Here is a 25,248-nt window from a genome sequence, read left to right as displayed (position 1 = left end):
TTGATGATATTTATTTTCTCATTTCTTACCCCAGATTTTTTTACACGGTTTGATGTTAGTCGTTTAAGACCTTCAGCGTCAATGAAATAATGAGTTGACCCCTTAAAAAAATTCACAAAAAAATCAAGGAAAATTCAGGTGGTATTTAAGAACCTGTAAAAGTTCAGGTTAACCGATAAATTAATGAATTCCAACCGCGTAAAAAAACTTGGGTGTATTCACTATTCGTAATCTGAGGTCATTTTTTTTTAACTTTTCGGCCAAATGGCATGACACCTATTTGATGCATTCAACTGCATGAATTAGTCTTATGATGTGCAAGAAAAACATTGTACAAAGTATCAGTGGAAACTGTTTGCTTGCCAAAATTAAGTACAATAAAGATCAGAAAAAGACCTAGAAGGTAATGACTTTTCATACCAGAAAATCCTTGCCATCTACAACCAACTAAATTGCTCTATGTACATGACACCGATACTTAAGATTTGTTTAAAATGGGCAATTTAGGATAATCAGAAAAACTGAGAAAGAAGGAATTAGTAAAGTAAGACTAATCGGGCGTATTAAAAAATGCCTGTAAATGTACAATAAGGAGAACTACAACGGTATGAGAAAAAACTTTTTTTTCGATCCTGATACCAATCAAACAATCCACGTTTTAACCGATACTTGGTCAACTTCACGTGATGAGGTCCGAAGAAAGAAGCAAGCCTTTTCGGTGGAAGTAGTGCCATGTGTGGTGTTGTTGGAATAGTTTTTGTGGACACAGCACATGTTACGGGCCGTTTGGACGAATGCTGTTTGGCCAAATAGTTGGAATTTGTTGCTTTATTAAGTGTGCAAAATGAAAAGTGAGATGTGAGAAGCGAGTAAGGGAAAAGTGAGTAGTGAAAAGTGATAAGTGGGTAGTGTGTAATGAGAAGTGAGAACTGAAAAGTGAGGTAAGTGATGAGTAGTGAGAAATAAAAAGTGAGAAGTAAAAAGTGAATACAGTAATATCCCGATTTTATCACCCCCTTGGTGAATTTTGGGGTGATAAAACAGGGTATGTGACAAAATTGAAAAAAAATATTTCCATTTTTTTTAATTAATTCCACAAATATGAATCATTTTATGCCTTGGAAAGGCCAAATGCGTAAACGGTACCCGTTATTTCTTGTCGAAATTGCTTACAGAATATTTCCCAGGTACTCAGAAGTCGTTCGTAATAAACTACAGGCGGTGAAAGTTATTTCATGAAAATCAATGTTGTTTGTGGTATTATTTACGAAAATAAAAAGAATGACAAAATTTTTTGGGGTGACAAAATCGGGTCGAAAACGTGACAAAATCGGGACGTGATAAAATCGGGTCGAAAACGTGATAAAATCGGGGGTAGACAAAATCGGGGAGTGACAAAATCGGGTCTACACTGTACTGAGAAATAAGAAGCGAGTAGTGAGTGACGAGATGTGAGTGTAGTAAGAAATCCTAGAACTACTTCAAAGTGCCCTTGATACAATACAATAATGGCAAGTCAAAACAGGTTTCAAAATATCTCCAGAAAAAGTATGATTGTTGTACTCAAAAGTATGATTGTTGTACTTTGTAATCAATAAAGCCCAAAACGATTTTTTTGCAGCTGAACAGCCAAGTCATTCACCAGAAGAAATTCCACAAGTTGCTTACGATCTTGTAAATAGTCAGAGGCTACAAAAAACGTTAGAAAAAGATGACCTGAAATAAGTTAAAGGATTGACTGATACAAGATAACAATTTTTGAAGTAAAGGTCAAATTTTTCAGAAAATTCTTCGCAATACACGGAGGAAACTATTAGATGCTTATGTGGGAGCTCTATGAAATTTTCTCCATTCTCCGGAATTTGCAAGAAAAAATCTAAGAAATTCCACAGGAAATTCGGAGGTAAGCCATTTAGCCGAATTCATTTTGCCAGAATTAACGTTTGGCCGTACCGGTCATTAGGTCGAAACCAGTTATTGGGAAGAGAATATCAAAAGTGACACGACTGAAAAGGTAATTTAGCCGAACATTTGTTTTCCTTAACAGGCCGTTTGGCGAAAGCGGTAATATAGCAGAAACGGCCATTTAGCCGAAAAAATCACCTGTTCAGCCAAATATCCCTTTCCACCAAAGGACCATTTCGGTCAACGAACGTTCCGTCTAAACGATTTTTCGGCCAAATAACCTATTTGGTCAGATGACATATTTGGTCTGAATGATTGGATCTGAATCTGTACGACTTCAGATAGGAACAACTTCTGATTATTGGCTCCAACAATATCAACCTTTGGCAATGTGTGCTTGTGAATCACTATCAAGAAAAACTCGACAAGGACGTAATTTTCTATCGGCATCATAAACTTGAACTATGGCTGTCATAAGTAGACTGTTGCACATAGCTGAAATCTTCTTTGCAGGATAGATGGCAGAAGTGGACTGTATTTTATGGTTTTGAGTCTCGTAATCCGAATCATTGGATTCTAGTGTCGATGGGGAAACGTCAGACTCAGGGTGAAGGAGGGTATGGTGTTTGCCTTCACATTTCCAACAAGTAAAAGAGGACTTGCACGCACTGCTCCTATGCCCTACTCTCAGACAATTAAAGCAAGCTTTGAGCTCTCTTACCTTGGCTTCCCGGTCTGGAACGGACATCTTGCGGATGGCGTCGCACTTGAAGATCGGGTGACTTCCTTCACCGCACACTTGGCATGTTGGCTCCGCTTTCTCGGTGATGGAATAGGTTTTCAGCTGAGTGGGTCCCTTTGCTGGAATCGGCTTCGAGGTTGGTTTTTGGATCGCTTCTCCACACCACTCGAGGATTGAGCAGCGCTTCAACAGGAAGTCCATGGTGTCATTGTAGGTGGGAATTTGTTTGTGGGGAATAGTTGCTTCCCACTCCATGCGGGTTCTGTTGTCCAACGCTTTCGCAACTAAGTTCACGACGAAGCGCTTGGACATTCGAAGCATTTGCTCTTTCATTAGGCGGAGACCATCGATGTGCCGGGTTACATCGTCGATCAGTTCTCGAAGTTCTGTGGAACAGGGTTGTGTCATTTTCTTCAAGTGTAGCATACTCAAGACATGAGTATCTACAATGAGTCGCTTGTCATCGAAACGTTCCTCCAGCAACGTCCAGGCGTGGGCGTAGTTGTTGGCTTGTATGGTAGAGTCGTCGATGATTCTCGCAGCACTGCCAATCTAGGCTCGGTCCAGGTGATACAGCTTGATGGCGTCAGAATCGGTGGAGGTCTTCATCACATCGAGAAACATTGCCTGAAAACGTGGCCAGTTCTCTGTTTTCCCATCGAATGTGGGAATGGGTGCTTTCAGTGGTTGCTGTTGGACGATGATGCGTGGTGGTTCTTGTTGACCTCTTGCTACCAGCCTCATATCGGTGGGGGCTTCCATGGACTGGATAAGCGTTTCCACAAACAGGCAGGCGTCGTTGTGCTAAGTTTCGAAAATGAATTATTGAACACCCTGTATATGGGGGCGTGGCTTCGATAAGAAAATTCTCGCTGTTGATGCGGTGATGCAATGATCATTGATGATGATGACGGTGACTTGCTCTCCACCTGTCTTGCTCTCCACCTGTCCCTATATAACATTAGATACGACATATTGAATCCACCCCCCCGTAACGCATGAAGCGTTACGTTATTGGACTACATACATAGAGGCAGAGTACAGCTTCACTTCTGTTTTCTTTGGCAACACTAGTAAGTGAGCGCTAGCAATAGACCCGGAGCGTATAATGGACCCACTGAATAAAGATCGAAATTCAACATGTAAACTTCCACCAGATAAAGTTGCTTCTCATATCAGGATAGTAGCTCCTAGCAATTGCTTTGGACTGGGATATTCATATTGTTTTATTACCAAATTTATAAATGGGCCCAATTTTAACACATAAGGAAAGGTCCATAATAGGCGCAAGGAACACGTGGAAATGGAACATATAAATCAACTGGAGGACCATATTACGTACAAAAACAAACTCGATGTGGCGTATTATGGACCCGGGGGTGGCCAACTTATGCATTACAGCTGCATCATTTTAAAATGACGATTGTAGTAGAGGGCCCAAAACGACCACCTCCCTACATTGTTTGCTGTACAAAACAAAATAGAGATTGCACCTGTGACTAGTGAACACTCTTGTGCTTAGGTGGTAATAATCGGTCACAAGAATTGTTCGTCTTCACAATTTTCTACGATTATTTCTTAAGTTTTCCGAACAAATGCAGTTTCCTGTTAGCTTTTTATTCGTTGAAATGTTTCCATTAATTTAATTTAGTCTATAATCTGGCTTGTTTATCTCCAAAACTGCTCAAAAAGGAAATAAAATTGCCAGAAATATTTATGCACTTTATATTTACTGCCATTAAAACTCATGAATTTTAAAACACGATTCTCGGTATTCTTCATGCAAGAATAATAAACATCAAATCGTCATCAACGCTCAGCCGTCGTCAGCCTTGTCGGTGAAGATTGGTGGCGGGATTCCTTCGGCTTTGTGACACGGCTGCGACTACGTCATACCAACGACTACCCACATCGGAACGCTGCTGCTGCCGCCAAGCAAGCAACGATAAATAAAACGCTGCATAGGAATACATTCCTATGTAGGTAGAGGCTCACACCACACGCAAAACCGACGCGAGAAAATGAGTGTATGAAAAAAAACGCGGGCACGCGAATGGGTGCGGAAAATGCCACACAAACCGGGTCCCCGCCAGCGAAAAGAAGGGGCGTTAAAAATAGATTAGAAATCTTTTTTTTTCTGCCTCTTCAAGCCGCTAATGCTACAAAAAACGTAAACATCTGATTAGCTTCACTCGAGAATACGTTTCTACTTAATTTCCCCGTGTTGCTCTTACCCTTTTCATGTGTTGTTGTTTTCAAATGAGATTTATTTTCGTTCGCTGAATTTTTGTTCCACTTTTTTACTTTTCGTTACAGATCTTTGATGCGATTGTGTTGGAGCGTTTGTTGTGATGGGTGAAAGGAGTGAAAAACGTTCGTAAAGGTAGAACCGAGTCCAAGAGAAAAACCGTTATTGTGAAAAAAAACCTGAATGTGTAGTTTGGATGTGTTCGCCTAAAAAGGTTGCCAATTCGGAAAACTACGTCAAACTGAGGCAACAGTGAGGAGGGATTACGTTTGTACTAACACAACAAAGTGCACTTATTTAGTTGGGCGCAGAGAAGAAAATCTGTATTTTTTCATACACATTTGATTTCGGTACAGAAAAAGGGGAAAAGAAGGTAAGGACCTGCGAAAGTTTAAGTTATGTTTAACTGTACACATCCAAGATTAAGCTAGGCTCTATGAGCACACTCTATTCAATAACGTAACTCTAGTTTTTGGTCACGGATGCATTTTAAATTAAATGCTTCGATCTTCCGAGCAACATAGGGAGCGCCTGAAGAGTAACCACAATTTAACACTATTTTTTTGGCGCTATTGTAAACGAAAACCTGCAAATAGAATCCTGGGAAGCTTACTCAGGTAGTGGGAGTTGAGCAAAGATGCTCACAAATCCAGCAAACCATCTTCTAGTAGACTTCTAGAGTGAAGGTTTTTATACAACTCTGAGTAACAGGTCATTGAAAACGGGCTTGGTGGTCATATGGCTACCGCTTCTGCTTCCGCTTCCGATGACCGTGAGGACGTGGACATCCAAATCAGAGCTTAAAATATTCATCTTCATGAAGCAACTTCGGTCCGAATTTTGACAAACATCGCATGAATATTCAAAACATAGAATGACATAGTCAGACGACTACTCCATGAACTCATTCATTCGACTGTCACTGAGTGTGTTTACTATGTGCAGAAGAAAACACAATTAGCATTGTTTATGTTGATGTTTACCGTTGAAAGTGCCTCGCGAATGAAAATCGGATTCAGTCCTGTGTGATAAATCACTTTACTCATTTGAAACATGTTCAGATTTCAGATAATTTATCAATTTGTAAAATGTGCATAAATATTCAATGACTAATATTCAACTGAATATTGACTGTCCAGAGCCGACTATGAATGTGTCGGAAGTGAACTGACAAATGAAGAAAAATGGACTTCACCAAAAATTTTCGATTATTTTACACTCTGATCCAAATACTAGAGCTCTCGGACTGTGCACATTGAGGCTATAGAGGAAATCCCATGCTTCCATCCATTGGTTCCCTGCAATTGCGATTGTTCTGGTCGATCACGGAGTAGCTACCTACTACGAAATGCACGGTCATCATGCTCATGCTCATACTCAACTCTGAGTAACAGGTCGATGAATGAATTTCACCAATAACAAAGTTAATGCGCTAATTGCAGTAACTTAAACTGAATCATGATACAACACTAACGCTAGAGGTCATATCCTCGAGCATCAGACAGTTATAGTTAGACGAAACGATATAAGTGAAACGACACCACACCCACCTGAAACTACCCCCTGAGGAAGACACAATCCCCGTGTCGAAACGTTTCTACAAATAAAGACTGCGTAGCCGTAAAATAAATATATTGTGATTATTGTGATAATTTGTGATTAGGAATAAAACTACACCCAGGTTTTTTTGAAGCGGTGGAAATTCATTAATTTCTCGCTTAACCTGAACTTTCACAGCTTTTTAAATACTCCCTGAATTTTCTTTGACTTTTTGTGATTTCTTTCGTGGGGCTAACTCGTTGACGCTGAAGGTTAAATGACTAAAACCAAACCGTGTAAAAAAAAAACTGGGTGTACCAACTTTCACTATATCGGTAATTGCCTGTATCTACTTTCTTTTTATTCCAAAAACTTAAAAGTTGACGAGAAATGTGAAAATATTAGCATATTATTAGAATACAAAATATTATAATAGAAAATATTATAAAATATCATATTAGCTATTTCAAAATTCATTCAGTGATGAAGCTGAGGAATATTCATTTTACAACATACTTACCACAAACAAACACTTTGTCAAATGAAAAAGCAAATAATAGTCAAAATAGTTAAGATTGACCCTGCCGCCTTTTTTTTTTTCAAAAATTCGATTGTCAAATGACTTTTGAGCGCTACTGTAGTCCGGGAGTTAGAAGGTGCTAGCTCTACTGCAGCTCGAGTGTCCCATTTCAGACCGCCTGGTATTTCATCACCAGTCCAAGGTAACTGTTGCCTACAATAAGCCCAAGCCCTACAATCATACCCAAGTAGCACACTTGTCACATATCAGGCACTGTGTCTCATATGCGACCAAATCCAGTCACATTGGAGTTGCTGCAATCGATCTGAACTATGCTACTAGGGTGCGACCACTATCAATTGGATAATGGACCCATGAACAAACTTCCGGATTTATCAATGCGTTCTCAGTTTTTAAAAATGAAACTAGACTACCAACAAATCGAAACAATTTCACCAAATTACTTTACGTCGAATATATCAACTTAAATATAATTCCAAACAGATTGGGGGCGTGGTTTTGTACATTTAGACACTACTTTGGATGGAATCATGAGCCGAATCACATTAAATTCGGAAAATCTATGACCCGCCAGGGAATATAAACTACAATTTATCGTTTTGACTTAAATCCCGATATGGCTCATATGTTAAACACTGGCGTTTTAGCGCCTTCAAACTAAAACTTTCATTGGTTTTTCTTACTGAGGATCATGATTACAAACGAAATCAAGCTTTTATGAAAAAAAAATGCACAAACAAAGCCGAAATGACCAAGGAATTTGAGTCAAAACGTTATCACACACTATCCAACCGGAATGCGTAATTTCGACAAATTTGGGATAAAAACAAGCAGCGAGAAACTTTAAATCTTATCCGCGAAACAAGCTACGATAGGGCCAAAATCACACGGTACAACACGTATAAAACGTTTTCTTTTATTTTATTAAAGAGGCAAAAATCCAATTGTTTTGCTGTATCTTGCATGTTCAACTGTTGCTTTATTGATGTTTACAAATCCAAAATTTCCCAGCCAAGAGCTAAAAAAATGTATATTAAAAATTAAAAAAATAACGTAAGAAGGTGTAATACATATATGCGATGTAATGAGGATGCCATTTGATCATTTCAATTACTTTCTGGTATTTTACTCACTCATTTGTTTCACATCGCGGTAAAAGATGCACGTCAAATCTATGGCTGTCGCTATTTTTAGTTTTGAAGTTACCCTCCAATCTCCGGATCTCGGGAATCTTGTTCACAGATTTTGTTTTTAATATTTTCAAAACGGCAAGAGTGATGACACAAAGGCCTGAAATTCCGGCCTTATTTTAAAAAACATGAAGACGTAAATCTGCTGAAATATTTTCTCGAGTTTTGAGGCTTTCTTAATATTGTCTTGTTCCAGTTATTCCCGAGAGTAAGAGACTGGGTGCTCTTGAGCAAACGGTTGTGTTAAGTTACCCTCAAGCTCTGTGAAATTTTCTTCGAAATTCTGTCTTCATTTATTAAAAAGGGACGGGGTTTTCGTGTTTCCATGTCATCAATCTAGAAAATCTAGAAATACGGATGAAATTTTGTGAATTAAATTCCTGAGAAGAGGAGCTTTATTAAACGCCATTGTTGAATAAGAGAACCGGCGTGAATTATTTGAGCAGTTATCGTTCATTTAAGAGCCGCGGCGTATCCTGCGCATTTATCTAAGCCACGATTGCTGTATGACCCGACTGTAGCTGCTAATAGAGACGTGAGATAAAAAAACAGAAAAAGAAGATAACGTCTTTTTCGCTTTTTCACTTTTGAATCAAAGTTTATTCCTGAAAATGGAGCTTAGGTTGCATCATTGATATGAGAACGTATTGAAAAATCTTTCCCCAAACATTAATAATCTTCAATAGGGTGGCACACGAAGTACGAAGAAACTGGATTTTACAGAACGAGAGTTCTTCGTTGCATACTAGGGTGGTTCAAAAAATCGATTTTGCTCCACAGTGCTCATCTGATTCTTTATCATGTTCTGAGTGTCCTCTGAAAATTTGAGCTCATTTGGATTAAAACTGATTTAGCACAAGCGATTTCAAGCAGAGCTTAAAATATTCATCTTCATGGAGCAACTTCGGTCCGAATTTTGACAAACATCGCATGAATATTCAAAACATAGAATGAAATAGTCAGACGACTACTCCACGAACTCATTCATTCGACTGTCACTGAGCGTGTTTACTATGTGCAGAAAAAAACATAATTAGGATTGTTTATGTTGATGTTTACCGTTGAAAGTGCCTCGCGGATGAAAATCGGATTCAGTCCTGTGTGATAAATCACTTTACTCATTTGAAACGTGTTCAGATTTCAGATAATTTATCAATTTGTAAAATGTGCATAAATATTCAATGGCTAATATTCAACTGAATATTGACTGTCCAGAGCCGACTATGAATGTGTCGGAAGTGAACTGACAAATGAAGAAAAATGGACTTCACCAAAAAATTTCGATTATTTTACACCCTGATTTCAAGTTTGCATGCAAATTAGTATGGGGAAATTTATTTTTTCAGTATACTGTAAATGACGCTTCCGCATTAAGTGCAGGTTAAAAGAAAACCTACATAGCTAAAAGGAATACTCAACAGCTTTCACCCAACGAAAACCGCATGTTAATTAATTGCCTCAATAATTAGTAATCGATTTTAATACAGGTTGCGAATCTTTAGTCATGATCGTTAAACTTCTTTGATGGCATCACTGAAATGTGCAGTGCAACATAGTAGCCTGAATTTGTGTGTGCTATCTTTCGCGCCACGAGTAGCAATGTTGCCTGTTGAGGAGTTATGCAATTAGCTCCAGAAAACCACGGTATAGATTAAATTCGATTACTAATTATTGGAACGATTAATTAAGATGCGGTTTTCACTGAGTGAAAACTGTTGAGTAGGGGAAGGGGGGGCAATATGCCCTAGCTAAGCAAACACTGCTCTATTGTCTTATTTGTAACGCTATTCATGGGTATTTTTACATTATGCATCAGTTGAACAAGATAGCTAGTTGATGCCATTCAAAAATTGTCAAAAATCTCAATCATATTGATAATATTCACATTTAAAAAAAGTGGTGATATTCTGTTGCCGGAAAACTCATGAGGCATAACGCCTTTTAGCTGGCAGCTCCTAGGGAACAAAGTACCACGCGTCGGCGAAACAGCATTCTAGTATGGATAGTCCGTGGAGACGCAAGTACTTTGTAGGTTATTACCACTAGGGCGTTTTGCCTCGCCAAAATGTTAGATGTTTCTTCAAAATGTGGAAATTTTCGGTTTTTCCGACCTTCCCATGCACTATTTTGAAACATTCTTCGCCTATCCTACATAATTTTAGATCTAGTTTTGTTACGGGCATCTTAATGACGGTAAATATGAGGGAAGCCACAAAAGGCGTTTTGCATCGGGGTGGCGTTTTGGGGCCTCTTCCCCTATTCCTTTTAGCTATGTAGGTTTTCCTTTAACCTGCGATTAATGGAGAAGCGTCATTGACAGTATAATGGAAAAATAAATTACCCCATACTAATTTGCATGCAAACTTGAAACGGCTTGTGCTAAATCAGTTTTAATCCAAATGAGCTCAAATTTTTAGAGGACACTCAGAACATGATAAAGAATCAGAGGAGCACTGTGGAGCAAAATCGATTTTTTGAACCACCCTATTGCATACTGTATTGAAACAGTTCAATATTGAAGAACTTATCGTACTTATGAGTTTTAAAGGGTAAACCTTGTCAAAATAGAGGCAAGAGAAATGTGATGGGGTATCCAATCAGTCTTGCGAGCAAAGACGTAGGATTGCCAATCCGACGGTGGCGAATTTGATTCTCGATCAGAAAAATTTTACACTGAATAATCAATAGAGAGTAATAAAAAAATAAAAAATTTCATAAAGTGATTAATTTAAATTCCATATGACCCTTTCTTTTAAAAAAGTTTGAAGTTTATGGAAGATTTTATCAATTTCATTGTTTTTTTTTTTGTATTTTTCATTGAAATTTTCTTATTTTTTGATTTCCCTTCATTGATTATTTTGTGTAAAATTTTTGATTTAGCCGATACAAATATTAGAAAACAATTATGTCTCCCCCTCGTTTTTTTTTTGCCTAAAAATAATATTTTGAGGGAGCAACAAAAAAATCGGATGATTTTGAGGATTTTCAAAACATTGTTTAACAAATCCAAGAAGTTTTTGCCTTTCGCGTATACTGCCGCGATTCGCATAAGAGTCTCATGTCGATTTTTGACCGTTTTGATTTTCTTTCAAACATAAGCTTAAATTCAACTCATGTTTAAGAAAAACTGATAAAATAATAGGCTTTGTACTAGAAATTTGAAAATCAAAACCCACTTGTGTTGTCCCATTTTGCTATTTATTCGCATAACAGTCACATTCCAGATTTTGATAAACTCTCGCACAAAACATCAATATAATTATGGTCCATTCAATAGTTCCATACACAGTAAAAAATAAAAAGTAATATCACATCTAATTGGATGCACATCATCCCCGTCGTAAATATGATGTTTTATTACATCTGTATAGCGTAACGAAAAGTTGACGTACTTTATATTTCGTCCTCAAACTAAACACACGTAATTCATGTTAGACGTAATGTTTTTGATGTAATAGAAAAAGCGACGTAAAAACTGGGCAGGATGAATCCCGCTTTCGGCAGCGGGGTTGGGGGATTCGGAATTTATCAATAAGGCGCGAAAATATACTTTCATTGGAAATAATTTCACATTTTATTAATTTTTGACGCTTTTTTCGTTATTAAAACTGACAATAAGTATTCTACTTATACATACTCGAATAACGATTTTCAGTTTAGAATTGCTAGTCTAATTAAGATTTTTCTCTGTTTTCAATTTTGAATATTGAATTTCGAAATTTTAATCTTTAGTTTCTAACAATGAATTTTTATTTTTAGCTTTAAATTTTTAATTTTTGCGTCGAATGAAATTTTACCGGCGCCGCAGACGTAATTGATCATTTTGAGGCGTCACGCCGTTGATGATCGACGGCAGTGGCGCAGCCGTGTGAACCGTCGTGAATTTATTTGATGCATTAGAAATTGTCCGGTATTTCTTCAGAGGCTCCTTCACAAATTTCTCCAGGAATTCTTACGAAAGTTCTTCCAGGAATTCCTCCTGATATTCCTCCAGGAAGCTTCTTCGGGAACTCCTTCATTTTTTTAAAATTATAGTATCGTGATAATGCCTCCGGGAATACCTCCGGAAGTTCATACAGAAATTCCTCCGGAAAATCCTCCAGGAATTCCTCCGGAAAATCCTCCAGGAATTTCTCCGGAAGTTCCACCAGGTATTCCTCCGGAAGTTCCTCCAAGAATTCCTCCGGAAGTTCCTCCAGGAATTCCTCCGGAAGTTCCTCCAGGAATTCCTTCGGAAGTTCCTCCAGGAATTTCTCCGTAAGTTCCTCCAGGAATTCCTCCGGAAGTTCCTCCAGGAATTCCTTCGGAAGTTTCTCCAGGAATTCCTTCTGAATTTCTTCCACGAATTCCTCCTGAATTTCCTTCACGAGTTCCTCCTGAATTTCCTCCAGGAATTCCTTCAGAATTTCCTCCAGGAATTCCTCCAGAATTTCCTCCAGGAATTCCTCCAGAAATTCCTCCTGAATACCCTCCAAGTATTCCTCCGGAAGTTCTTCCGAGAACGCCTTCAGCAGTTTTTCTAGGAATTTCTCCGGAATTTCCTCCAGGAATTCTTCAAGAAGCTCCACCAGGAATTTTTTAAGGAACCTGCGGCGGAATTCCTGAAGAAACTTTTGGGAGAATTTTTTAGGAAGTTCATTCGGGAATTCCTCCTGGAATCCCTCCGGAAGTTCTCCCGGGAATTACTCCCGAAATTCCTCCGGTAATTTCTCCAGCAGTTTATCCGGGTGCTCCTCCGGATGTTTCTCCGGGAATACCTCCGGAAGTTTTTCCGGGAAATCCTCCAGAAGTTCCTCTGGGAATTCCTCCGGAAATTCTTCTGAAAGTTTCTCCGGACGTTCCTCCGGGAATTTCTCCGAATGTTTCTCCGGGAATTTCTCTAGAAGTTTCCTCGAATTCCTCTAGAAGTTCTCCCGTGAATGCCTCCTGAAGCTCCTCTAGAGATACCTTCGGAAGTTCCTTCGGGAATCCCTCCGAAAATTCCACTGGAAATTCCTCTGAGAATCCTTTCGGACACTCCTCTGTAAGTTTCGCCGGGGAATTTCCGGAAGTTTCTATCAAAGCTTCTCCGGGAATTCCTATACAAGTTTCTCCGAGAAATCCTCCGAAAGTTCCTCTGTTAGTTTCTCCAGGAATTTCTCCGGAAGTTCCTCCAGGAATTCCTCCGGAAGTTCCTCCAGGAATTCCTTCGGAAGTTTCTCCAGGAATTCCTCCTGAATTTTCTCCACAAATTCCTCCTGAATTTCCTCCACGAATTCCTCCTGAATTTCCTCCAGGAATTCCTTCAGAATTTCCTCCAGGAATTCCTCCTGAATACCCTCCAAGTATTCCTTCGGAAGTTCTTCCGAGAACGCCTTCAGCAGTTTTTCTAAGAATTTCTCCGGAATTTCCTCCAGGAATTCTTCAAGAAGCTCCACCAGGAATTTCTGAAGGAACCTGCGGCGGAATTCCTGAAGAAACTTTCGGGAGAATTTTTTAGGAAGTTCATTCGGGAATTCCTCCTGGAATCCCTCCGGAAGTTCCTCCGGTAATTTCTCTAGCAGTTTATCCGGGTGTTGTTCCGGAAGTTTCTCCGGGAATTCCTCCGGAAGTTTTTCCGGGAAATCCTCCAGAAGTTCTTCTGGGAATTCCTCCGGAAATTCTTCTGAAAGTTTCTCCGGAAGTTCCTCCGGGAATATCTCTGGATGTTCCTCCGATAATATCTCCGAATGTTTCTCTGGGAATTTCTCCAGAAGTTTCTCCGCGAATTCCTCTAAAAGTTCCCCCGTGAATGCCTCCAGAAGCACCTCCGGATATTCCTCCAGCAACTCCTCCAAAAGTCCCTCTAGGATTTCCTCCGGAAAATCCTCCAGGGATTTCCCCGGAAGTTCATCCAAAAATTCCTCCGAAAGTTCCTCTAGAAATTTCTCAGAAGGTTCCTCTAGAAATTCCTCAGGAAGTTTTCTCAGGCATTTTTCAGAAGTTCCTTCAAAACTTGTGGAGGAACTCTCGAAGGATTTACTGGAGAAATTTCCGGAGGTATTCCTGGAGGAAGGATCTGGAGGATCTTCCAATGGAACTTCCGGAAGAATTTTCGGAGGATTTTCAAAAGGAACTTCTGGAGAGGAATTTTTAGAGGAATTTCCGGAAGAATGCCTAGATGAACTTCCGGAGGCTTTCCCTAAGAAAATTCCAGGAAGTCAGTGAAACTTCGGAGGAATTCCGGAAAATCTGCCGGAGAAATTGCAGGAAAAACTTGCATAGTATTTCCGGAGCAATTCTCGGAGGAACTTTCAGAGGATTTTCAGGAGGAACTTCCGAAAGAAATCTAGAGGAACTTCCGAAGGAATCGTCATAGCAACTTCTGGAGTAATTCCCGGAGCAACTTCCGAAGTAAATCCAAAACGAACTTACGAAGGAACTTTCGGAGGTACTTACAGTGGAATTTCCGGAGGATTTCTAGATGGAATTCTCAGAAGCACTTCCAGAGGAACTTGCGGAGCAATTCCTGGAGGAACTTCCGAAGGGATTTCCAGAGAAACTTCTGCAGAAATTCCCGGAGGACTTGCGGAGGCACTCCCGGAGGAATTCCCGGAGAAACTTCCGGAAATGCCTGGAGAAATTTACAGAGGATTTTCCGAAGGAATTCCTAGAGGAACTTCCGCAGGAATTCCTAGAGGAACTTCCGCAGGTAGTCCTAGAGGAACTTCCGCAGGAATCCCTAGAGGAACTTCGCGCAGGAATTCCTAGAGGAACTTCCGCAGGCATTCCCGGAGGAACTTTCGGGAGAATTTCGGGAGAAACTTACAGAGGAATATTCGGAGGAATTCACAGAAGATTTTCCGGGAGAATTTATGGAGGAAATTTTTTCATTAATTTTTTGTCTTTATTTAGGAGACTTTCAGCTCTAGGCTGGCTCGTCTCCGAAATGGAGGAACTTCCGGAGGCGTTCTTGAAGAAACTTGTATAGGAATTCCCGGGGAAACTTTCAGAGGAACTTTCGGAAAAATTCCCGGAGAAACTTATACAGAAATTTCCGGAGGAATTTGCAGAGGAATTTCCAGAGGAACTTTCAAAGGAAATTTCCGGAGGAATTCCCATAGTAACTTCTGGAGGAATTTTCGGAGGAACTTCCGGAGGAATACCTAGAAAAACTTCTGGAGGAAGTCCTAGAGAAACTTCAAGAGGAATCCCTAGAGGAACTTCTAGAGGAATTTCTAGAAAAACTTCCGAAGGAATTCTTAGAGAAACTACTGGAGGATTTACCGGAAAAACTTCCAGAGGAACTCCCGGAGAAAGTTCCAGGAGAAACTGCCGGATGAATTACCGGAGGAACTTCCGGAGGATTTTCCGGAGGAACTTCCGGAGGAATACCTAGAAGAACTTCCGGAGGGATTCCAGGAGGCATTTCAGGAGGGATTCTCGGAGGAATTCCCGGAGGAATTTCTGGAGGAACTGCCGGAGGAATTTCTGGAGGAACTTCCGGAGGAATTTCTGGAAAAACTTCCTGAGGAATTTTCGGAGGAACTTCCGAATGAATTCCTGGAGGAACTTCCAGAGGAATTCTGGAGGAACTTCCAGAGGAATTCTGGAGGAACTTCCAGAGCCCGAGCAGCACAAGTCAGACAAAAATGGTTGCAGCAACTTGAATGTGACTCAATTTGGTCACATATTGGTTCCAGTAACCTATGTGGGACATGTGTGCTGCTTGGGAGGAGTTCCTTGAGGAACTTTCGGAGGAATTCGTAGAGAAACTGCCGGAGGAATTCCCGGAGAAACTTCCGGATGAATTCCTGAGTAAATTTCCGGAGGAATTCAAGGAGAAACTTCCGGAGAAATTCTTGAAGGAACTTCCTAAGAAGAAATTCTTCCGAAAGTTTCTTCGGGAATTCCCCTGGAGGTTTCTTGAGGAATTCCTTCGAAAGTTCCACCAGTATTTTTTCTGGAGGTTCCTCCGTGAATTCTTACGCGAATTCCTTTGGAAATTCTTCCGAAAGTTCCTCTGGGAATTTCTCTGGAAGTTTCTCAATAAATTCATCTAGAAGTTTCTCCGCGAATTCCTCTGGAAGTTCCCCCGTGAATGCCTCCGAAAGCTCCACAACAAATTCCTCCGGAAGTTCTTCTGGAAATTTTTCTGAGAATTCCTCCGAAAACTCCTCTGCAAGTTTCTCTGAGAATACCACTGAAAGTTTGTCCGGGAATGCCTCCGAAAGTTCCTCCAGGAGTTCTTCCGTAGGTTCCTCCAGGAATTTCTCACTAAGTTCATCCGAGAAATCCACCAAGAAATTCTCCGAAATTTCCTCTGAAAGTTCCTCCGGGAATTCCTCCGGATGTTTCTCCGGGATTTCCTACACAAATTCCTCTGAAAATTTTTCTCAGGAACTTCTCTGGAAACTTTCTCTGAAATTTGAAGTTCAAAAGGAATTGCAAACTAATTTTTATATATACACGCAAAAAAATGTTGCGGTCGAAACTACCATTCCGAGGGTTAATTTAAGAATACGCACCGACGATTTTCAGCAGACAACAAACCCGTTTGATTTTACCATGCGCGCAGTAAAAATCAACTGTGGTCCTGGTGGAATGTTGTTGCATGAACTGAATCAGTGGTGAATTTGTCCGAATGCGTAGTTAATTTAACTGAAAATTTGTGGTTGTTTTAAAAACATGGCGTAGTCTACAAAATAGTAACCGTTACCATGGAATTTTTCTCAGTGTAGATATAAGCTGGGGGGCTTCCACCGCGAGCAGGGGTCTCGAGTCACCTCAGAAACATATCTTCCCTTCAAAAACCTTCACATACCACATTTGGTCTCATTTGCTTGTTTATCTGTCGAATTATGCAAAAATATTTGTTATATATCCAACCATCATAGAAACATTTCTTTTAATCGAAAACCTCCACATGCCACATTTGATTTCATTTATTTACTTGATTAGCTCTCAAGTTAAGCGGAAAAACCACTATGTACAAAATTCCGCACCGATCGGTTCACTAATTTTCGAGTCTATAAGAATACAGAAATTCATTTTTATGTAAATAGCTTCAAATAGCTGTGCTTCATTTGAATTTTTCCTCGTCATTTTGAAATTTTTGAACATCCCTGCTGGGCATTTTAAATTCATAATAGTGTAACAGCCCTGGATAGAAAAAATGTAATTATGCGAATCTGATAGTAAACCTTTTTATCTGAAGGATTCACTGTGACTAAAACCTGCAAATAGATTCTTAAGGCATGATTACGGATGGGTTATGTTCGGAATTGTTTTTGCTTATAGAGTTCAGACAATCACTTTGATATAGAAAGAGGTTTTTTTGTTCAAAAACTTTTTCGTCGTTTGCCAGGGGTCAAAATTAGCTCTCGGGTTTTCCATTTTCCGCTAGTAACCGTTTATACGCACCATGTCTGTTTTTCCCGACGAAACCACCAACAACACCTCGCTGGACACTAGTGGGTAAAATTCTGCGATCACTGCAACAATAAAATTTAATTGTTTAGGTACATTTCAAAATTACAATTAATTTACTGCCGATTGGAAACTTACTTCCATGATTTAATTTATTCTGCATTGAAACCATTGGAACCCTGGATTTTAATAGCAAATATTTGATCACCGCACTTTTGTTTACACTCCATGATTTAAATAAAACTCGAAAAGCACTTTTTTAAAGCAAAAAGAGTTTTTCTCCACGCACCGACAAGTTTGCTAATCAACAACAAAGCGAAAATTTATTCTGACTGACAGTTCGTTTCGAGCTGCCGGTTTGATTGCGATCACAGCATTTTTCAGCAATTTCACGTTGATTTAACATAATAAACAACCTGAGTATGTAATATTACGCTTCTTTTCCAACTGACATGATGTGCATCATTTTATGTGTAATAAATTACTGATTTATAGAGGTAATTTTACGTACTTTGTGCGTAACTGAAAAAATTTGTTGTCCGTCAGATTTTACGTTTAGTTATGTAATTTTACATCGATTCGACGTGAAAATACATCAAATCGGCTATTACATAGAGTTTTTGAGTACATTGACCAACGTTACGTCACGGGATATTAATATTTTTTTTGCTGTGTAGCAATGTATACAGATGAAAAGTATTATGCCAAATTTTCAGACAGATCGCTGGTTTTATCGATTTATTAGTTTTTTTTTTTAATTTCTCCATGTAAAACGAGTTTGAAAAATTCAACGGCATATTTCTCAAGTTGAAGGAAACTGGCATGGGACGCTAATGCGAAAAGGGACAGTTTACCAACACAGTAAAAAAAATTGTAATATCGCATCAGATTAGATGCACATCATTGCCGTCGTAAATCGCGTGTATTATTACACCTGTTTGATGTAACAAAAAATGACGTAATTGGTATTTTGAAGCCAAAATGAAACGATGTAAGACGTAATATATTCGACGTAATGGGAAAAAGACGTAATAACCAGCCAGCAAAAACCTCGTATTCGGCGGCTGGATTAGGGGTGATCGGGAATTTTCTTTCATGATTGTAAAATCCTTTTTAAAAAAAGTTAAGCTTTATTTATTTTTTTATAATTTTGCTCGTCAATATAACATAAATAATTGAATTTGTATCAATATAACAAAGAATTTCTGGAAGTAGTTAAAGTACTCTATACAATATTGCCTTTCGGGTATATTTTTTTAGTTATCGGCTTTTCAATTTTTTTTATTTTTAGATTTTCGGTGTTCATGCTTAAAGAATAGTGTTTTAAGATTTTTGGATTTTGCGCCAATAGAAATATTTTCGGCAGCGGCGTGTTCGAATATTTTTAGCCGGTGGTGACGGCGTGGGTTATTGTGGACTTATGTTATACATCAAACAATTTTTGTTGATATTTGATTTATTTCACTTAAGAATTGTTTCGGAAATTTCTCCAGAAATTTCTTCTCAAATTCCTTCAGAAACTCGTTTGGAAATTCCCCAATAATTTCTTCAAGAATTTCTCCGGCATTTTCTCTTACAGCTCCTCCCAAAATTTCTTCACGAGTTTTTTCGGAAAGTCATCCAGAAGGTCATCATATATTTCCCCCAGCACTTCCTTCGGAAATTCTTCCAGAGTTCCATCAAGTATTCCTCCAGCAGTTCTTTTGGAAACTCTTCCAAGAATTTCTCCGGAAATGCTTTCAGGAGTTCCCGAAATTTCTCCAGAAGATCTTCCGGAAATGTCTCAAGAAGTCTTTGAGGACATTTCCGAGGAGTTCCTGTGGAAATTCATGCACAGTTTCTACGGCATGTCTGCCAGGCAATTCTTCCCGAAATTAATCCAGGAGCTCCACTGGAAATTCCTACAGAAATACCTCCGGAAATTTCTCCAGGAGTACCTTCATAAATTTCTTAGTGAATATCTTCGGCAATTCTTTCAAGAGTTTCTCTGGAAAGTCTATCAGAAATTCCTCCTGAAACTACTCCAGGAGCTCCTCTGAAAAGTCCACCAGGAGTTTTTTTTTCGGAAATTCTTCCAAGAGTTATCAAGGTAAGACCCTTAGAAATTCCTTCAAAAATTTCTCCCGGAAATCCTCCAGGCATTTCTCAGGAAAATGCTCCAAAACTATACAAAAATACCTGCACCAATTTCTACGAAAATGCCTTTAAAAAATCCTCCAGGAGTTCCTCCGGAAACGTCCACAAAACTATCTTCGAAAATTCATTCAAAAGTTTGTACATAAATTCCTCAAAGAAATCCTAGAGAAATTTCTTCAAGAGTTCTTTCAGAAATTCTTCCAGGAGTTCCACTAGGAAGTCCCCCGGAAGAATCTCTAAGAATTCCTTCAGAAATTCCTGTGGAAGTTCCTCCAGAAATTCCTGCGAAAAGTCCTCCAGAAATTCCTGCGAAAGTTCCTCCAAGAATTCCTGCAGCAATTCCTGCAGTTCTTCCAGGAATTCCTCCAATAATTCCTACCAAAATTGCTCCAGGTTTTTAAGGAAGTTCCTATGCAAATTCCTCCGTATGTTCCTCCGGAAGTTCCTCCAAGAATCCCTCTGGAAGTTCATCCAGAAAATTCCTCCGAAAGATCCTCCAGAAATTCCTGCGGAAGTTCTTCAAAGAATTCATGCAGCAGTTCTTACTGGAAATCCTGCGGGAGTTCCTCCAATAATTCCTTTCGAAGTTGCTCCAGGAATTCCTGCGGAAGATCCTTCAGGAATTGCTCTGGAAGTTTCTCCAGGTTTTTGATGAAGTTCCTATAGGAATTCCTCTAATGTTCCCCCAAGAGTTCTTCCGGAAGTTCCTCCATGAATCCCTCTGGAAGTTCTTCCACGAATCCCTCCGAAAGTCCCTCCAGAAAATTCCTCCGGAAGATCCTCGAGGAATTCCAGCGGAAGTTTCGGAAGTTCCTTGAAGAATTTCTGCGAAAGTTCCTCAAGGAATTTCTCCCAAAGTTTATGCAGGATTTCCTCCGGAAGTTCCACCAGGAATTGCTCCAGAAGTTCCTCCAGGAATTGTTCCGGAAATTCCTCCAGGTTTTTTGAGAAAGTTCCGGCAATACCTCCTTAGGTAGTTCCTCCACGAATTCCTCAGGGAGTTCCTCCAGTAATTTCTACGGAAAATCCTCCAGGAATTCCTGCGAAAGTTGCTCTTGGAATTCTTGCCGAAAATCCTTGAGGAAGGAAAATCCTCCCGAAGTATTGACAGGAATTCCTCCCGAAGTACCTCCAACAATTGCTCCCGAAGTTTCACCAGGATTTCATTCGGAAGCTCCTCCAGGAAGTTCTGCGGAAGTTCTTCCGTGTGTTCTTCAAAAGTTCTTCCGAAAGTTCCTTTATGAATCCCTCCTTAAGTTCCTCTATAAATCCCTCCGGAAGTTTCTCCAGAAAGTTCCCCCGAAAGCTCCTCCAGGAATTACTGCGGAAGTTTCTCACAGAAATTCCTCCAAGAAAACCTAGAGAAATTTCTCCAAGAGTTCTTTCGGAAATTCCTCCAGGAGTTCCACCAGGAAGTCCTCCAGAAGGATCTCTACGAATTCCTCCAGAAATTCCTGTGGAAGTTCCTCAAGAAATTTCTGTGAAAAGAATAATAATCTGAAAGTTCCTCCAGGAATTGCTCCGGAAGTTCCTCCAGTGATTCCTGCGCAAGTTTCTCCAGGAATTTCTCCTAAACATCGCTCAGGATTTTTTCATGAAGCTCGTCTATCAATTCCTCCGTATGTTCCTCCAGGAGTTCCTTCAGAAGTCCCTCCTTAAGTATACGTAAAGGCTAGGATCACTCTAGAACCGAACTTTTGATAGAATGCTCGGAGACCCGTAGTGTAATATACCAATCGAGTCAGCTCGACGAATGGAGGTGATGTCTGAATGTGTGTGTGTGTGTGCAAAAAAATGTGAGACACATTCTCTTTTTGTACTTGGCCTTATCCGATTTGCTTGCAACAAGTTGCAATAAACTTGGATTGGGGTCTAGTTGTTGCGACGGTTAAACGTTGCGACGCGACGCAACTAACGCTCAAGCAGTCGATGACTTGATGTAGTTAAATACTTATTTAGAGCAAATCGCTACACTTCGACCACCCCGGTTTCAAGAAACGAAGATAGCAGAGTGGTAACGTGTTACGCTCTCATTCAGCAGGCTTACACACTTATTTTCTGTACCGGTATCTCAGCATTTTGTTAAACTTTTACTGATATTTTTTCGCCGAGATGTTTGTGTTGCTGAAAATCAGCCACCAATTTGCCGAAAATCGGCTAACAAACGTTAATTTTGCCGGAATATAAGTTATTATTTTGCTTGGCACACGGCTGTGCGGATTTTTGCCGAGCTGCCGAAACAAAAACTTATTGTGTAGGTTTGATTTTCGTACTGATCATTTAATTTTATTATCAGTTTCACAGAACTTAAAATGACATTCTAATGATTTTTTTAGGTGTGTAACGGTAAGATGCGCGGCTTCAAATGAGTACCACGCTGAAGCAGGCTGGATTTCTGGATTCCTGGTTCGTTTCTGGTTTGGAAGTATTCTTCATTTTCCTGCTCAGGCATGATATTATGATCTTGTTAGCCTTATGATGAGGCCCTCATCATATTAGCACGAATGTAAAAGATAACCTGGTTTAGAAACCTCACAGTTAACATCTGGGAAAGTGTTTAATGAACTAAGTTCTGAGGAGGCAATGTCCCAAAGCAACGGGTGAACAAAAAAGAAGAAGTGGTACCCACATGTTATACTTTTTGTGATATGTACATGATATTCAATTTATTTTTTCTTAGTTATTTCCCAACACATTTTCAAAAGGCTACGTCGGAAGTGGTGTTCCGTTGTATTAATTTATGTCTCACAGCGCTGAGATTCAATCCTAACATAACGGCTCTAAAGCCGAAACAGTAAATCCCGACATGTGTCATGCTGATTAAAAAGATATCCATTCCCTCGGCTGCACGCTGGCTTTTAATTATCCTCCACACAACAATGAAGCCACATCCACATTCTGAGAAATCGCATACGAAGACTCCCATAGCGGACGAGATGCATTCGACGACAGCTCCAAAGTATGACAGAATAATAAAGACGCTTTCTTTCTTTTTTTCTTCGTTTCAGTGCCAAAACGAGTGCGACCCGGAATGCGAGAAAATCGGAGCACGCTGGCGATGACAGTGAGAAGTGAGGAAAACTACCGCCCGACGCCCAGTGTGCGATGTATTCTAGTTCTGATGAGAAGTGTTCCGTCCAAATAGTAAATTACTTGCGGCGTCGAAATGTTTGTTCACGTCAGCAATGCTGCTTCGGAGTGTAACGGTCGGGCCCAATAGTGAAGCAAAATGAAATTATTTGCTGTGTTAATTAACCTGGTTTTGTGCTTCAGTTTGGCTTATCAGCAGGTGGAAACCAGGACCGATAGTGACGAAGTCTTCGACGTCTATGAGGATTTGGTAAATGACGAGCGTGAAAATTTGAAAAAGCCCAGCGCTGCTCTGTTGGCGCATGATGGTAGTGAAATTTTCCCGCCAATGCCAAACGATGGTCCGTTTGGTGACTATCGGGTGCAAAACCAGCAACAGTATGGCTCCGGTATCGTGTACCGCAAACAACATGCTCAACGTTCGCAAAGTCCGAGCTTCGACCCGCGCGATGGCACACCGTACACGAGGGAGGTAGCGGTAAAACAGGGCCGGATCAAGGGCACCGTTCGGGTGATGCATCCCCAGTCCGGACTGAAAAGCGTGGACCAGTACTTGGGCATTCCGTATGCCGAAGCGCCGGTCGGGTCGAGACGCTTCATGCCCCCAGGTGCTCCCATCCCATGGACGGGACTCAAGATGGCAATCAAGTTGTCACCCGTATGCCCGCAGAATCTGCCCACCTTAACTAATGTAAATAACAACTACTCGAAAGGCAGATACGATCAGCTGAAAAGACTGCTACCATTTCTAAAAGTTGAGAGCGAAGACTGTTTATATTTAAATTTGTACGTGCCTAGCTATGGTAAGTAGCGACTCGTCGTCGATGTCAGGCTAATTCATTCGGCAACTGTGCTGTGTGCTTAGTTGAACCGCACTTAACGATGTCATCTTTTCGGAGTGGAAGCAATGTTCCTTTGAATTGCAAAGCTCGCTATTCAATAATGAAACAATGTGAATGAGGGAATGGGGGGGGGATGCTGCTTGTTGTGTTAAGTGAGTAGGCTATCCATCTGTCTAACCAAACCATGATAGCGCGGTACACTTCTATTTGCTTCCGTTTAAGAGGAATGTTCCATTGTCGATCCTACGCTTTCGTATCCATCAAGTTTCATCGTAATGCTGAGAATTCATTGTTTTCATTCTGCTACCGTGCTTACTAGCTTCGAGTAAACATTTTAAAGGGCGGAGTCAATATTTTCAAGATCATTCGAAAGTTAAATTATTGAAATTCAGCTGGTACAAACGTTTTACTGTTATCGATTCGCAATCTGTTAAAATAGTGATATATTAAATTGCACTTTCAAATAAGGTTGAAAGTACAATAATTGTGAGTCTCCAGTTCGCCTTGCAAGCAACCCGGGTAGACGATAATGGCTCATTAACAGTAAAACGTGATATTGATAACAAAACATGATATTAACTTGTTTGAAATAACAGTAAAAATAACAAGCGAAAAAAACAAAAAAATGCACCGGAATATCATAAAAATATCAGGTTTTGCCATTAACAAGAACTTATCAATATCTTGAGCTATGGGTTTGTTCTTCTTAATAGCAAAACCCGATATTTTTATGATATTCCGATGCATTTTTTTGTTATTTTCGCTAGACATTTTGACTCTTATTTTAAACAAGTTAATATCATGGTTTGTTATCAATATCACGGTTTCTACCCGAGAAAGGCGTAGGATTGCAAATCCGGAGATGGCGACTTCGATTCTCGGTCCGGTCTAGGATGTTTTAGGGTGGAAAACATTCTCGATTCCCTGGGCATAGTGTATCCATTGTACTTGCCACACAAGATACAATACTCATGTGCAATAGCGGACATAGAAAGCTTTCAATTAAAAACTGAGGAAATGCTAATAGAATACTAAGTTGAAAAGCAGGCCAAGTTCCAGTTAGAACGTGGAGTCATATAATAATAATAATAAGAAGAAGAAGTACAAAAATTGTGGGCGTGGGGTTAGGAATAGGGCCTCCATTCTCAGGAAGGATTCCCGATTCCCAGGATTTGAACATTAGTTTCCCGAATTTCCCGGGAAATGTTTTTACGGTTTTTTTTCTTCTATATACCAATATTGGTCTTATTAACTAAATCTAAGGTACTGATTTTGTTCTTTGGTCTCTTAATGAAACTTCGTTTTCAAAATTGATGGAGGAAATGTCTTCTTTCAATAAACAAACCAAAATCCTTTTCGTTCCACATATTAATAATAAAAGAAGTCATGCATAAGAAGAGTTGCAAGCCTTGTGCGATGCAATCCTAAAGTGTTTAGGTAGAGTCGGAATAAAGCAATAGTATTTATGAGAACCCAGATGCTTGTGCAGCGACATGTTTCCAATATCACAGAGCTTTGAGTACTATATCGATTAGGAATACGTCACATTTCAGAAGGCGACAATGGGCCTAAGAGAAGATCTCATCAGGACACCGTAGACAAGGATTGAACAAGAGCTAGAATCTGCA

The 25,248-nt window shown here is 39.8% G+C and overlaps 1 protein-coding gene across 3 annotated transcripts in view; it reads left to right on the top strand.

Moving 5' to 3' along the window:
- The window catches only part of LOC134226187 (neuroligin-4, Y-linked), a 94,130-nt gene that overhangs the window by 44,261 nt on the left and 24,621 nt on the right, over positions 1 to 25,248 (top strand). Inside the window, exons 2-3 of one of the 3 annotated variants that reach the window (XM_062706789.1) lie at positions 4,964 to 5,030; positions 22,697 to 23,581. In XM_062706789.1, the coding sequence (XP_062562773.1) occupies positions 22,918 to 23,581 (664 nt within the window). In that variant the 5' untranslated portion in view covers positions 4,964 to 5,030; positions 22,697 to 22,917. Of the gene's footprint in view, positions 1 to 4,963; positions 5,269 to 22,696; positions 23,582 to 25,248 lie in introns of all 3 variants that reach the window. The other 2 variants (XM_062706788.1, XM_062706790.1) reach the window with 2 other exon arrangements.

Source organism: Armigeres subalbatus, chromosome 3 (assembly GCF_024139115.2).
Source record: "Armigeres subalbatus isolate Guangzhou_Male chromosome 3, GZ_Asu_2, whole genome shotgun sequence".
NCBI classification, from domain to species: Eukaryota; Metazoa; Arthropoda; class Insecta; order Diptera; family Culicidae; genus Armigeres; species Armigeres subalbatus.
Note: the sequence above shows the minus strand (reverse complement) of the source record. Positions and strands in the feature narration are given on the sequence as shown.